General features: G+C 40.6%; 1 protein-coding gene across 10 annotated transcripts in view; it reads left to right on the forward strand.

Annotated features, from left to right (window-relative positions):
- Positions 1-13659, forward strand: part of srpk2 (SRSF protein kinase 2) — a 65818-nt gene that overhangs the window by 50354 nt on the left and 1805 nt on the right. For 4 of the 10 annotated variants that reach the window (XM_016668792.1, XM_016668791.1, XM_016668797.1 and 1 more), the window contains 8 exons: positions 112-152; positions 767-1103; positions 2415-3320; positions 4837-4937; positions 6336-6443; positions 6550-6619; positions 9348-9440; positions 9711-9803. In XM_016668792.1, coding sequence (XP_016524278.1) covers positions 112-152; positions 767-1103; positions 2415-3320; positions 4837-4937; positions 6336-6443; positions 6550-6619; positions 9348-9440; positions 9711-9803 — 1749 coding nt within the window. The remainder of the gene's footprint in view (positions 1-111; positions 153-766; positions 1104-2414; positions 3321-4836; positions 4938-6335; positions 6444-6549; positions 6620-9347; positions 9441-9710; positions 9804-13659) is intronic. The other 6 variants (XM_007546737.2, XM_016668795.1, XM_016668793.1 and 3 more) reach the window with 5 other exon arrangements.

The raw sequence follows: 13659 nt of genomic DNA on the forward strand, positions 1-13659 counted from the left end.
TGTGGAAGTTTGTTGTTTTGCAGTGAGCCGATCTTTACCTGAAAGGTCCTGATTGCTGCCTGATCAGAATCTGAAGCCACTCATCTTTGTCTGTCTGTCCGTGTCTTTCAGTTAGCACAGCGCCCCAGCTCAAACCGGTGAGTACGTCTGATGTGAGTATGAACTAAAAAGAAAAAACACACACACACACACACACACACACACACACAACATAAAACAAAGTTAAAAGCAAAACATCCAGGTTTGTCCATGCTTTGGTTTGTAAGCATTTGGTTTTGTTTGCATCTCGGTCAGCAGAGCTCGCTCACAAGCCGCTGAGATCCAAGCAAATGAAACAGTATTCAGAGAGCCTGGGGAGGGGAGATTGATTTAAAAAAGGATGTATGCTGCCCCCTGCTGAGTGGGAGTCAGAAAGCAAGATAATTTAAACAACACAGTCATCGTTTTATCTTTTTCTGTCTGCATATCGGCAGACTTTTTGACCTTTTATAAATAGAGTTTTTTCTCTTCTTCGACACGAAACCCACATGACTATGAAACTCAGAAACATAAGAATATATACGATTATTTTCCTGCGTGGTTTGATCAGATTTGATTGAAAATAATTCTGCAACAGCCTTCAGTTGTGGAGTTTGGTATCATGTCTCATCAGTCAAAACTAATAACTGAATAATCCACCATTGGCATTTCTCATGCTATATGTGTATATCGACGGGTTTTTTTCCTCTGATTTATGGCTATATCTACTTTTTCCTTCTATTCCCAGGTGGGAAAAATCTCCAAGAACAAGAAGAAGAAGCTGAAGAAGAAGCAGAAACGGCAGGCCGAGCTGCTGGAGAGGCGGATGTTGGAGATCGAAGCCTTGGAGCGAGAGGCCGAGATCAGGGAGGAGAGAGCCAAAGAGAGCGGCGACAAAGGTGACGCTGAACGCAGCCTGCCTTCGCCGCAGCAGCAGCCACCACCGCCGCTGCCGGTGGCGCCTCTGGGACCCAGCATGGCTCTGGGAGAGAGCGACGATGACGACGATGACGAGGAGGATGGAGAGGACGAAGAGGAGGAGGGAGCAGAGAGGGAGAGACCTGTCAGGTTGACGAATCATACATGTGAGTTCTGTTGGTGAAACGTCAGAAATGTGTGAATGTCGGCATACGTTTCTCATACAGGTGCACAAGTTTGAATTTACTGTGGATTTTCTCTCATTCACACAGGGTCAGAATCTAACATCAGATTGTCTCTTACCAAGTTGCAGAAAAAAAACATGCTTTTTTTTTTCTTTTGCCTAACTGTGGTTGCACATTTGAAATCTTTTCTCATTGGAAACGGTGAAATCGTTTGGTTTTCTGAGACGAACCTGACGTCTAGAGCACAGTCCATTCGTTGAACCAGTGTTACTGAGTGCTTCAGGTCGCTGCTCCGTTGATGATCAAACTGTGATTATCATTCGTCGGGACGTTAAAGAACAACGCCGGATCCACCGAGGTTCAAACCTTTTTACGACCAGGAAAACGCCGTAACGGAGTCAGCAAGAGGCTGCAGATAACAGTGGTTCTACTAATCGATTATTCTAACAATTAATCGATCAATAGGATCATGCAGTTTTTTCATTTAACCACTAAAGCGTATTTCATACAATATTAGACATACATTTAAAAAAATGCTAATAAATGATTCAGTTCCTTTTATTTTTAAGACAGTGAAAATAAAATTGCCAAAAGTGCAATAGCAGCATTCCCTTAGCGTTTGCTTGGCCTTTTGTAGGAAAGGCTAAAGAATTACTTCCAATGTCAACATGGTGGAAAAAGTTCCATCCCTTCAGTTTGACTTAACGTAAATAAACACAGTGTAGAGATAATTTGTTGATTATTTTTTGGGGATTAATCTCAACTAAAGATTTTTTTTTTCTTGTTACAGAATTTGAAACAGGCGAAACTAAAAATGCCACTTGAGAAGTTCATATAAATGTAGACAAAAAATTGTCTTTCGTCTTAAACACAAAATGTAAATATTTCTGATATTTATATCTGATGGAATGATGCTTTCTGTGGCGTGTTTGATTCGGTTCAAACCAGGTGACAGAAACATGCCTGGAAACGTTGTTGTACTTAAAAAATCGTCTCAAAATTTGCTTCGACAACTGGAATGGAAGCACAGTTTGTGATTCAGCCCGGCAGCATGCAGATGCAGTTTTGTGCTGCCTGTGAATGGGAAGGATGTGGGTCGGCTCCAAGCTGATTCACAGAAACAAACATTTTCTCCGTCTGCCTCCCCTCCCCCCCCCCCCCCCCCCCCCGTCTCTTTCATGTTCGTACTCGCTTTAGTTTGCCTCTCCGTTCGCCTACGTTGTCTTTGACTGGACTTGCTGTTCATCCCCTTTCCACCCACTTGCTGTTTTTCTGCCCTTGTCTTCGTATTAGGCGCAGCGCCTCCCCAGGAGCAAAGCGAAACGCCACAAATCCCCGCTGATAGCCAGCAAGAGGAGGGGGAGGAAGAGGAAGAAGAAGAAGAGGAGGAGCCCACGCCTGTCGCTGAAAAAGACGCCCCCATACCCCCTGCCTCAGAAGAAGGTAATGGAGATTCAGGACAAGCGGAGGAGGAGGAGGAGGAGGAAGAGGAGGAGGAGCCACTGAAAGTGACAGAAAATGAGAATGTGAAGGAAGAGGAGGAGGAGGAGGAGACGGAGGAAAAGGTAGAGGAAGAACAGGCGGAGGAGAAACGGGAGGAGGATGGAGACATCGGAACAGAGGCACAAAAGACTGAGAGCAAAGCCGAGGAGGAGGAGGCAGCTGTGGAAGAGGAGGAGTCAAAGGAGCAGGAGGGGGAGGAGTACGAGGAGATATATGACGACGAAGAAGACGACGACGATACGACGACGACGACGGCGGACCTCTTCACGGACAGCACCTCTCCGGTTAAACCGCAGATCACTAAAACCAACTCAGCTAAAACTAACGGGCACGTCCTGCTGGTCTCCGAGTCGCTGAGACAAAACCCCGGCACGCCGCCCACCCCCTCGCCCACACCCGAGCCCGTCCTCTGCCCCCTGGTGGAGTCCGAGCTCAGCTACACGGACCGGGACATCTCGCTCAGCTCCGGGTACGAGATGTACAACGGCGAAGTGGCCGAGCCGGCGCTGACCAACGGCTCCAGCGAGCAGCACCGCGGCGCCGTGCCCCTCTTCCCCGACCTGCCTCTGGACCCCGAGCCCGGAAACCCGGTGCCCGTGGGGACGGTGGACATTGGGACAGAACCCGCAACAAATAGCCCCACTGCGGACCGCAGTCGCACCGTTTCATCGTCGAGCACAGGAGACACGCCGAAAGGTAGAAGGCATTGGCACAAAGCATGTTTTATTTCCCTTCTGCTTTGCTCTTGCACTAATTTATAACGTTTTATCACATGAAATACCAGCAACATGTCTTAAAGTCTGCGGTAGTGACTTGACAAGCACATGCAGGGTTTGTGAATTCAATTTAAAAGCTGCAGAATTTGTAAGATATTGTGATGGTTATTTTTACCTACAGGGAACCATATTATAGTGCTGAGACCACATTATAACAACATACCAAAAATATATACAGATAATAGATCAGTTATTCTATAAAGTTCCAAAAGACATCTAATAGTCATGAGTATATAGTGTGAAAGCTTTGAAGGATCCAAGCGGAGTTTTTATTATTACCTTGTTGGAAGGTGTCAGCTCCTCTCATCTGTAATGATCTCCTTCCCAGATTTCATCAACACTTCACTGAATAATGTCTACAGAGACAAAACATTCAAATCTGCAAACTAATGTGAGATAACTGCACGAACAAACAAACTCTGTTTTAGAGACTGATTCAAAGTTTTCCACCAAAACTCGTCCCTCTCTGCTTGACTCAGCACCAGTTACTCATCCACCTACGTTTGACATTTTACTATCATTACCTTGAACTGTTGCTGAAGCAGCTGCTTGATGTGAGGTTACATGTCTGTCGGTGTGTAAGCTCTTTTTGTCTGCAGCAGTTATCCCTCAGTTAGTGAAGAGGTCTGAACTCTATTGATTAGCTACGTTACTGTCGTTCAAAAATACGTTAAGATTAGGGTCGTTTTCACTTGAGCGTCAGCTAAAAGTACATCCAACTTAACCTCCTTTAGGTACCTTCTTTCACCTTTTCCTCTACTTCGGACTGTCGTCTTTACAGTTTACTTCACTCCTGAGAGTAGCGCAGCGCACAGTAGCCATCTTCACAGTCAGACGACCAACTGTTGTGGGTTTTTTTTTTAAAATAAAGTCAATTTTAATGTTTCATGATGCTTTAATTTGTTTCAGACTGACTATGGTTTGTATAAATGCTTAACTGTAGGCTTTAACATGCATTAAAGAAAAAAAAACATTTATTTTGAAGGTGTGGCAGCTTTTATTTTGAGCAGTTACATGTAGAGGAAACCTTGCATTTTGGAGAAGAGCTGGGATTCCCCCCCCCCTGCCTTGTTCATCAGATACTGTTAATTTTTGCTGATTTAGGTATTTTATTTTTTCCTTTGGGCCATTTTGCGACTATAAAGATTAACAAACATATTACCATTTCCTTGATAATCTTAACAAATAGTTTTTTTAAACAATTAATTTACATTAATTTTATATGATTTACTAAGAGTGAAAACAGCAATTATTGTTTTTAAGTCCCGTTGAATAAATATACAAAATTTAAAGAATGGATTTTTCTTTTTCTTTTGTTTTTTTCTTTTTTTTTTCTGAAATTTTCTCATGCATCTGCAAGACGAGATGCATTGATTGGTGTTTCAGTGAATGTGGTGAACGTTGTGTGCTAACTGTGACGCTCTGTCCACACCCAGTCAGGGCCAGAGCTGCAGACCTCCTGATCAACCCGCTTGACCCCCGCAACGCCGACTCCATCAGAGTCAAAATCGCTGACCTGGGAAACGCCTGCTGGGTGGTGAGAGGAAACCTGGACTTTTAATGGGAACATTTGCATAGACATGTTTGTTTTTCTGTAGACGTTTTAATATTTTTAATAAATGAAAATGGAAAACATTCCAGCGTTTGGCGTTGAATATCCAGATCAGATACTTTTAAAATATATATATGTATATATATATCATAAGTGTAGCTTTGCTTATGATGGGAGATAATTTGGTTTTGTTTTTTATTGTAGGATAAATTTGTAATATTCCCAAAGTGCAGAAGTATTGCGTTTAAATTTCAAATGTTTTGCTCACAAGCGATGCAGGATTTTAGAAATACAAATCTGAAAACTGTGGGGCACCTTTGTAGTTTCCCCCTTTTGCTGGGGAAATGGTAACTGCTAGCGCTACAATGTAATTAAATCAAAGCACACTTGAAATTAAAGTGGTCCAATCAAAGTACATTCCCTAAATTCAGTTGAAAGTTTGTGGCAAGACGATGGAAATTGATCATCTCCGTTCAGTCGGACAAAAACCGGCTAAAATTTCCCTCTCTAGTCTGCAAAGCTGATGGAGACCCTGGGTTGCTGAAAAGAAATGCACACCGCACTTTTCAGATTTGCATTTGTGAAACGAAATGAAAAGTCACATACACTTTTCCTTCCCAAAACATAACATGAATGTCATTATTAATATTGATAATAAGAATTTAAAATGCTATATCTGGTAATATTGTTATACTTATTCTCGGCCGCTGCTATGTTTATTACTGTCGATAATTAGTAATAAATGCATAACAGTGCTCTATTTTGTGCTGGTTTATCATAAAATCACAATCACATTTATATTGTTGTTCAATAGGATGTGACACAATCTAAAAAAATGTAAGAGGAGTTATGAGTTTTACAAGGCATTTAACATTTAAGGTGGAATTGGACCAAATTACTCCCTTTAGAAACTTAGCTTCCACATATTGGTAACCTATGCAGAATAAACCAGGAACGAATGAACATCTCCAATACAGACGAAGAGGATCAGGAACGCGACAGCCATCAGACGGCGTTCCAGTCGTACTGTTTGCCGTCAGTCTGGCCTCTTTTTTTTTTTTATTTTTTCAGCCAGCAGAAATCATTAAATCCAGGCTGCTGAGCTGAACGCGCTGGCAGGAGCTGCGATCCAGCAGCTATAAACACAGCAGCAGCCGAGAAATCTTTGGTCTTACGTAAGCCGACATGCAGGAATAAAAGCAGAAGTGCAGAAAGCGGTTGATGAGAAAACAGAAATGGTGTCTCACGCTCGATGAATAATAAAAATAAAAAAAGCAATGCTCCAGTAGGGGGAGAGTTTTTGCCGATTTCTTGTCGATTCAGAAACACCAACGTGATTCTTCTCCCGTTTTTTTTTGTTGTTTTTTTTCCTCTCCTGAACAGCACAAGCACTTCACAGAAGACATCCAGACGAGACAGTACCGCTCCATCGAGGTCTTGATAGGAGGCGGATACGGCACGCCGGCGGACATCTGGAGCACTGCCTGCATGGTGAACAGAACCGAGTCCAAAACGCAGACGACACGTCGTCCATCCCTTCTATTATTATTATTATTATTATTATCATTATCATTATTATTATATTGTTTTCTGTCAGGCGTTTGAGCTGGCCACAGGAGATTATCTGTTTGAGCCTCACTCTGGAGAGGACTACTCCCGGGACGAGGGTGAGTATTTCAGTAAAATGTTGTACGAGTTGGTTTTATTTTATGTGTTCCAGATTATTGAAATCTGTTCTGGATATTTAGTGAATGTTTTATTACGTTTGGATCGTTCTTTATTCAGGCTGGGATTAAATCACAACAAACAACATCAGAGATTCTCAAATACTGTAATGGGACGCTTAGAAGTTTGATTTTTTTAATTATTTTTTATTTTTATTGTGGTTAAAATTATACCTGCACACTCAAATAGATGCATTCGCTCAGCTAAGATTTGATTATGTGTTCCTTAGCAAGTTGAACATCAACCAAACACTTCTTCTAGCCATCGACAAGCTCCTGGGATAATTACATCTGATCGTTTTTACTCGCTTCCAGCTTGTTAAGCGATTGAGACCATCTCAAAATTTAATAATTTAATAATTTTATCTGCAAATTTACAGCCTCAAGAGCCATTTCTGCCCACAGGCCAGCCAAATAACTCATTTAGAGCCACAAATGTCACATGACTTTCCTTCTTTCTTTTTTCTTATAAACAGCTTTATAATTTTCAATAAGCATCTATTCTCAGAATTTTTTATTTTTTAAGAACCAATATCTTATCTCTGATTTTCCAGACTTACAAAAAAAAGAGATAAAACAGAAAATTTAGCAATGAAGAGGATGGATCTTTTTTTTTCTGATGGATCTTTTTTCTGTTATATTTGCTGGTGGCTGTAAAACGTGTGTGAACAGGAGTGACTAATATTCACTTAGCTAAATATTAGGGTGGGGAAGGGTTTATGCGTAAGCTTGCCAGGTTGTAGTTTTGAAAAATAAATTCACTGAAGTTGTTTGTTGCGCACACCCTGAAAAAAGAACGTTCTAACGCACCTTTAAAGAATCTGTCAGCTTTTCACCAGCACTGAACGTCCACATCATCAGCAAAGTGTCTTACATATATGATGTCTCTCCATTGTTCGAATGAGAGCTTAAACTCTCCGAGTTAATTAACTTCAACAGTTTTTCTACGTGGACATTAAGATGTCTCGTCTCTTTTGCAAAAAGATTATTCCGAGCAATGGAGATCGTTTTAGCAATGTGTTTTGTAAATGGATAAACTGATGAAGTAAGCTTAGTTTAGGAATCCCTTTCCCCAAATCCTCCTGTCCACTGTCGACTTTAAACCCTCACCTTGAGCTCTGCCGCTGTGCCTCCGTCTTCATCTCACTGCTCGCCACAACTCGCGTCTCTCACACCAACAAAGCGCACCACGCCGCTGGCGTCATTTAGTTCCTAGCAACAGGGTTCATGCGGGTCCTTGAAATCCTTGGAAATGCTTGAATTTCACTCAAGTGTTTTCAAGGTTTGGGAAGTGCTTCATTTCTGTGCAAACTCCTTAAAATTCAGGCTGCAGGGGTTTGTAATAGTCTGAGGCTTGATTGGAAGCGTTTTTTGCATTGAAACCAGATATTTTGCTACAGCTAATAAAAACTTTTTTTCCTCACTGTCTGAAGTTAAATTAGACTAAACCTTAAGTTGTTTAGCTCGGTTAGAATTACCAAAATTATTAGTGTTTTAATAAATGCCAGAAAACTTTTAGAATTTTTTTTTTTAACTTTGTATATTGTGTTAACTTAAATGACCAAATTAAATGCTTTAACACAATTTGTTTGAATTACTTCAACATAAGTAATCCAAACTGAAACGCTCTAAATCGGTCGTTTTCAGTAAATAGATGACGTGGAAATAATGGTTATTATTTCGAGTGGCTCTGTGACTTATTTGCGTAATTGAAAAAAGATTGTTGGCTTAAGTTTTTTTTCTTTCTTTTTTGCATTAACATTATTGAAATTGGGGAACTTTTTGATAGATGAGCGTTTTGTTCTCGGACCAGTCAGGTGTGTAAGAGAGACATTTAAAAACATAACATTTAGCTTTATTTTAATCGTCTTCTGCTGTTTAATATAAGGTACTATCACAAGATACCAGTTAGAGTAATAAATGACACCATAAACTAGAGAACTGAAATTGTCCTGTTTTAGTTAATTTGTATTGTTTTTACCTCGAAAGTGTTGTGCTGAAAAGTTTAAAATCGTACCTGTACAATGCTTGAAAAGTTGTTGAATTTTACGGCGGGAAAAACGTACGAACCCTGCAGCAAAAAGGTAGCAGGTTGTAACGTACGCCTCAGAGCCTCATTAGTTTTTCGTTCCTGTGTTTCTATCTGCATGCAGACTCTCTCTCCTGTAGAGCTCAAACATTTTTCCTCATCCTCCATCTCTTCATCTCGTCCAGCTCTCTGATTTCGCTCATCTTGTTGTTTTTCTCCTCGCTCGGTCGGCTACTTTCTACTTGTTTTTTTTTTCTTGTTTTTTTTAAGACGCCAGGATCCGAGGTCTTTGTTGGTTTTATCCCGATTTCCACAGAAGCAACTTTTGTTCCCCCTCCACTGAGCCCACGTTATTTCAGAATCGTTATTTCGATTTTATTCGTCTCATTTCCTCACCACCTCACCACCTGTGGTGCCGCAGCTTATTAACGTGTTTGTCCTTCTTCATAATCTCTGATTGTCGTTTTTTGTTTCCTTCTTCCTCCTCCCTCTCTTTGTGTCCCTCCCTGATTTTTTTTTACTTTCTCACCCTTACACTCTTGTTTTATTGATTCCGTTTCTCCCTTTACTTTTTGTCTTTCACTCAACTTTTTCTATTTGCTTTTCCCCTTTCTTCTTCTCCTCCTCTCCCCTCCCCAAAAGACCACATAGCCCACATCATAGAGCTGCTGGGCTGCATTCCCAGGCACTTTGCGCTCTCTGGAAAGTATTCCCGGGAGTTCTTCAACAGAAGAGGTAGCGATGGCCTGAGAGCTGGGTGGCGCCGAGACACACGGATGTCAAAGAGGGACAGAAAACGGACACAAGTAGACCGTTTCAGTTTGCCACCAATTGGGCGTATCGATTCAGAACGATCAGTATTCGGCCTCCAAACGTGTCCCTCGGGGCGGCAGTGTGTGTCGGCAGCCGTGCAGCCGACGGCATGTGTGTGTTGACGTGTGTGTGCATGCTGTCACGCTGAACCGTGCCTGTTCCCTTTTGTGACGTATGTGATGGTGGGGGCAGACCACATCGCTCTGATCACGGAGCTCCTCGGGAAGGTCCCGCGCAAAGTGGTAGCTGCTGGGAAGTTCAGCCGAGAGTTTTTCTCCAAGAAAGGTAAACTGAACCGTGGGTGGAGGCCTCATCCTGGGTGGTGGCAGGAAGTGAATGTGGGGGGTCAGAAGCCGGACGAGCTTTTGTTTTTTCATAGGAACTCTCAGGCAGAGTACGGGTAAGTATGAAGTCACGGCAGGTTTCCTTTTTGCCGTTGATGTGAAATGTCTCTCAAAAGTTTAGAAAATCCGGTCGAAATCTATGTTATTTTGTGCTAAATCCTTAGTTGTAAGGATTTTTTTCCACTTGCAGCACACATGTTGTAAACTCAACTGATTTCTTACAACTACTAAGGCTGAAACGATTAATCGTGATTAATTGAAATAAGTAATTTCGTAATCAATTAATTGCTAACTGTAGTCAACAGAAGCCAGTTGCTGAAAGAACAACACAATCAGAGCAATAATTAAGCCAAAACTGTACAAAAAATATATTTTTTTTTTCATTTAAGATAGAAAAAAAACATCTTTGTCTTTATTTGTTCTACTCAAAACTCATTTGGGAATTTTAGCTTCACCTGGTTCAAATTCTGTAAAAGAAAAAAAGAAATCTCCCTTTGCTATCCAAATGCTAATCGGTTAATCCTAAAAAACATCAGCCCTGCACTGTATTGATGTTAAAGTAATAAGGGCTCAGCTTTGTTGTTGATAGAAGTATTTTCTTTAGCTGCCGATTTGTACTTTGCTTCAAATGATCAAGCGTACCCAAAGGAATACGCTTTAGGTATTCCTTTGGGTACCCATAGTGCATAAAGTGTTTGCACTTTATGCAAATAAGGTGTTTGCATTTTAGGCAATAAAGTGTTTTTTTTTTTTTACTTAAAATGGAATTAAATTGCTTGTTTGTTTTTATATTTTTAATGTATCTCTAATATTGTTTAAAATGAGCTTAAGTGGAAATGGAAAATCTGCAGGATGTGCTAATTTTACTTATGATTAATCGATTAATCGTCAGAATATTTGATTACTAAAAGAATCTTTAGTTGCAGCCCTAATAATTACCCGGTTGCACAACTCAGTTTACTCAGTTTGAACTCGTTTTATCTTTTGGCCTGAAATAAAAATAAAAATAAAAAAATAAAAACTGAGAAATATGCATAAAAAGCTTTTAAATCAATGCAGCTTTTATTGCATCAGCATACTCTTAAATTTTGAGAAAATCTTTAAAAAAAACGTTTTATCTAAATAACAAGTAGAGTTAAAGCTGTAAGCGGCATTGGGCTCAGTATCACTTCTGTTTATGAGCACACACAGTGACGAGGCTGATGGGGAATGTAGGGAAAAAACATATCTCCAAAGATCACTGAGAGTTTAATGTAGAGATCAGCCAGTCTCCATAGCAACCTTCAGATATTACGTCCATGTCAAGTGATTGTTTGGGAGTGAAGTAAGCTGTAAAGATGTGAAGTTTATTGATGACTACCAGGGCTTTAACTAAGATAAAAAAAATCTGACAGAGAAATATGAAAGTATTTGTAAGAATTGCCATTATCATGTCTCACTCCTCTGTGGCTCTGCTCATCTCTAAGCCTGGTAAGTGGACAGACCTGCGTCCGATCAAGCTAATAACCTTTCACTCTGTCATTCCTTCACTTTTTAAGGTTCTGTTTTTGGTGCTTTCCTTCCTGCTCATAAATCCTTCCTTTGTGTGTCATGAGATCTGAATCTTCTCTGAGCATGCTCTTGATGTCTCACTGTTCACCCTTTTATCTCTCGGCGCTCTGTTAATCTGAACTGACTTCCCAACTCTGCTCCTCGGGGAAAGCGGGGGGTTCGCCTGTGGGCCACAAAGCCTTTGGTGGGCCGCTTGACCTTGTTTTTTAAAAATTTTTATGCATGATGATTTTTATTGAACTGTTGGGAAAACATAGAGTGTCTATGCATCCTTAAAAAATCTTAAATTTATAAGAATAAATTTCAAATTGTCCTTAAATACATTGATCACAGGTCTTACAGCTTATTGTAGCAGGACTATTTAATCTCGCATATATAATTTATTTTTCTCGTCCGACTTATAAGTCGGGCAAAGGTTTGAGTTGCATGCAGATTAGGTTCTGTAACTGGAGGCAGTTGAGGCTAATGGTAACTAGCTGCTAGTCAACAGAAGCTAGTTACTTCTGTTGACCAGCAGAAGTAACTAGCTACCTAGGTAGCTTGCTAGCTAGGTAGCTACCAAGGTAGCTTTTTGCGTCAACCATTGGTAAATGTCCAGTTGGCTGGACGATTGTCTTCGCCACTGGCTCACCGTGATGACGTACATTCTGTGCAAAAAAGCTTAGCACTACTGTATAAAACGTACAATTTTCTTTTGCACATTTCTGTTGCGATAGAAGTCTTGAATTTCATCCATAATACTCTTAAAAAGGTCTTAAAGAAACCCTGCATAAGCTAAAATTGCACTTAAAATATTTTTCTTAATCTCTAGCCAGAATGCCTGATAAATAGAAGACATTCTGTCACGGTGTGAAGAGGTTACCATGGCAGCCGTGGTTTTAAGCGAACCTACTGGTCGAGCCCCATCATTAACCAGTCTCAGCGCTCTTTCTTCCCTGTCAGAGCTGCATTCCCAACCAACTATTTCCATCTTTTCCTCAATAATGAACATGTTACTTGCATCTTCGTCTTTGGTCATTGTTCTCTCTCTCTCTCTCTTTCTGTCCATCTGCCTTCTGTCAGTCTGGTGTTCAGCCAAGACTCTGCAGGCTTTCACAACAATGATGCAGCACCTCACTGATTAGCAATCCCATAAATAGAAGGAGGTGAAGTAATTAGTGAAATCAGCTGCTGTTCTGTTTGATTGTAAAATAATTGCGGCTCTCGAAAAAGTGCCCGTCGGTTTTTTTATATAAGATGTCCAGGCAGACCATCGATTCGTACTGAAAAAACAATTTATAGAGTAAATATCTTAATACATAACATAATATCTGTGACCTAAAATAATGAGAGTCAGGCAGCTGGTAAAGCAAAAGAGCTGCTGCTCATGGGTCCCTTTTTGTCACATGCTGGTCATTTTTAATGTTGCAACCCAAAAAAAACCCAAAACGGGATAGTCGGGGAGACTCTTGCTCACTAATGCTAAACATAAAATTTAGGTTTTAATCCATAAAAAAGTCATTCTATTATTACTCGTTAGTTTCCTTAAAGGTAACGCATTTGTAAATTGTAGACAAAGGAATTTAGAATGAGAACTTTGCTGCCTTTATAATGACCTGAACATTATTTGGCCCAACTGAAATTTTAAAAGATGCAGGAGAAATCCCAAAATCCAATATTTTTGTGGTCAGTGAATGCACCTTACCAAGACTGGGGTTCTGAACCATTGTCCTAGATGTTCAAGTACGATAAAACTATAATTCTTCTTCTTGCGTTCCTGAGCAGGTCTGGGTCATCATGAGATTCTCACGGTATAACATTGGCTAAAAAGTCATGGTTTCATAGTATTGTAGCATGATCGCACAGAAAAAAAAATCAAAGTAGCAGCTAACTAACAGCTTATTAAAAATAGTCTTGCCTTGTCTGCTGGTGCTCTCTTAATATTAACAACAAGGCTGTCTGTGGTTTTCACGACTTCCAAGTATTTCCAAGCAATTTTTCTTTGACGCAAGAGGAAAATGTAGGAGGCCCCCATCTCTTACAGTGTGCTGTAAGAGATGGGGGAGATGGCAGCTTTGTGTGACCCCCAGGTCCATACGGGAGGTGGAAACTGTCATTAAAAGCCCTTTAAATCCCAAACGGTATGATGGAAAAAATGTTTTTGAAACCGTAACTTTTAAAACCCCTGTATACATATTGGTACCGGTAACCCAACAATGCCAACTAGGGAGTAACCTTGCCCACAAACATGTTTATTCATAAATGTT

Source organism: Poecilia formosa, unplaced genomic scaffold (assembly GCF_000485575.1).
Source record: "Poecilia formosa unplaced genomic scaffold, Poecilia_formosa-5.1.2 Scaffold17, whole genome shotgun sequence".
Taxonomy (NCBI): domain Eukaryota; kingdom Metazoa; phylum Chordata; class Actinopteri; order Cyprinodontiformes; family Poeciliidae; genus Poecilia; species Poecilia formosa.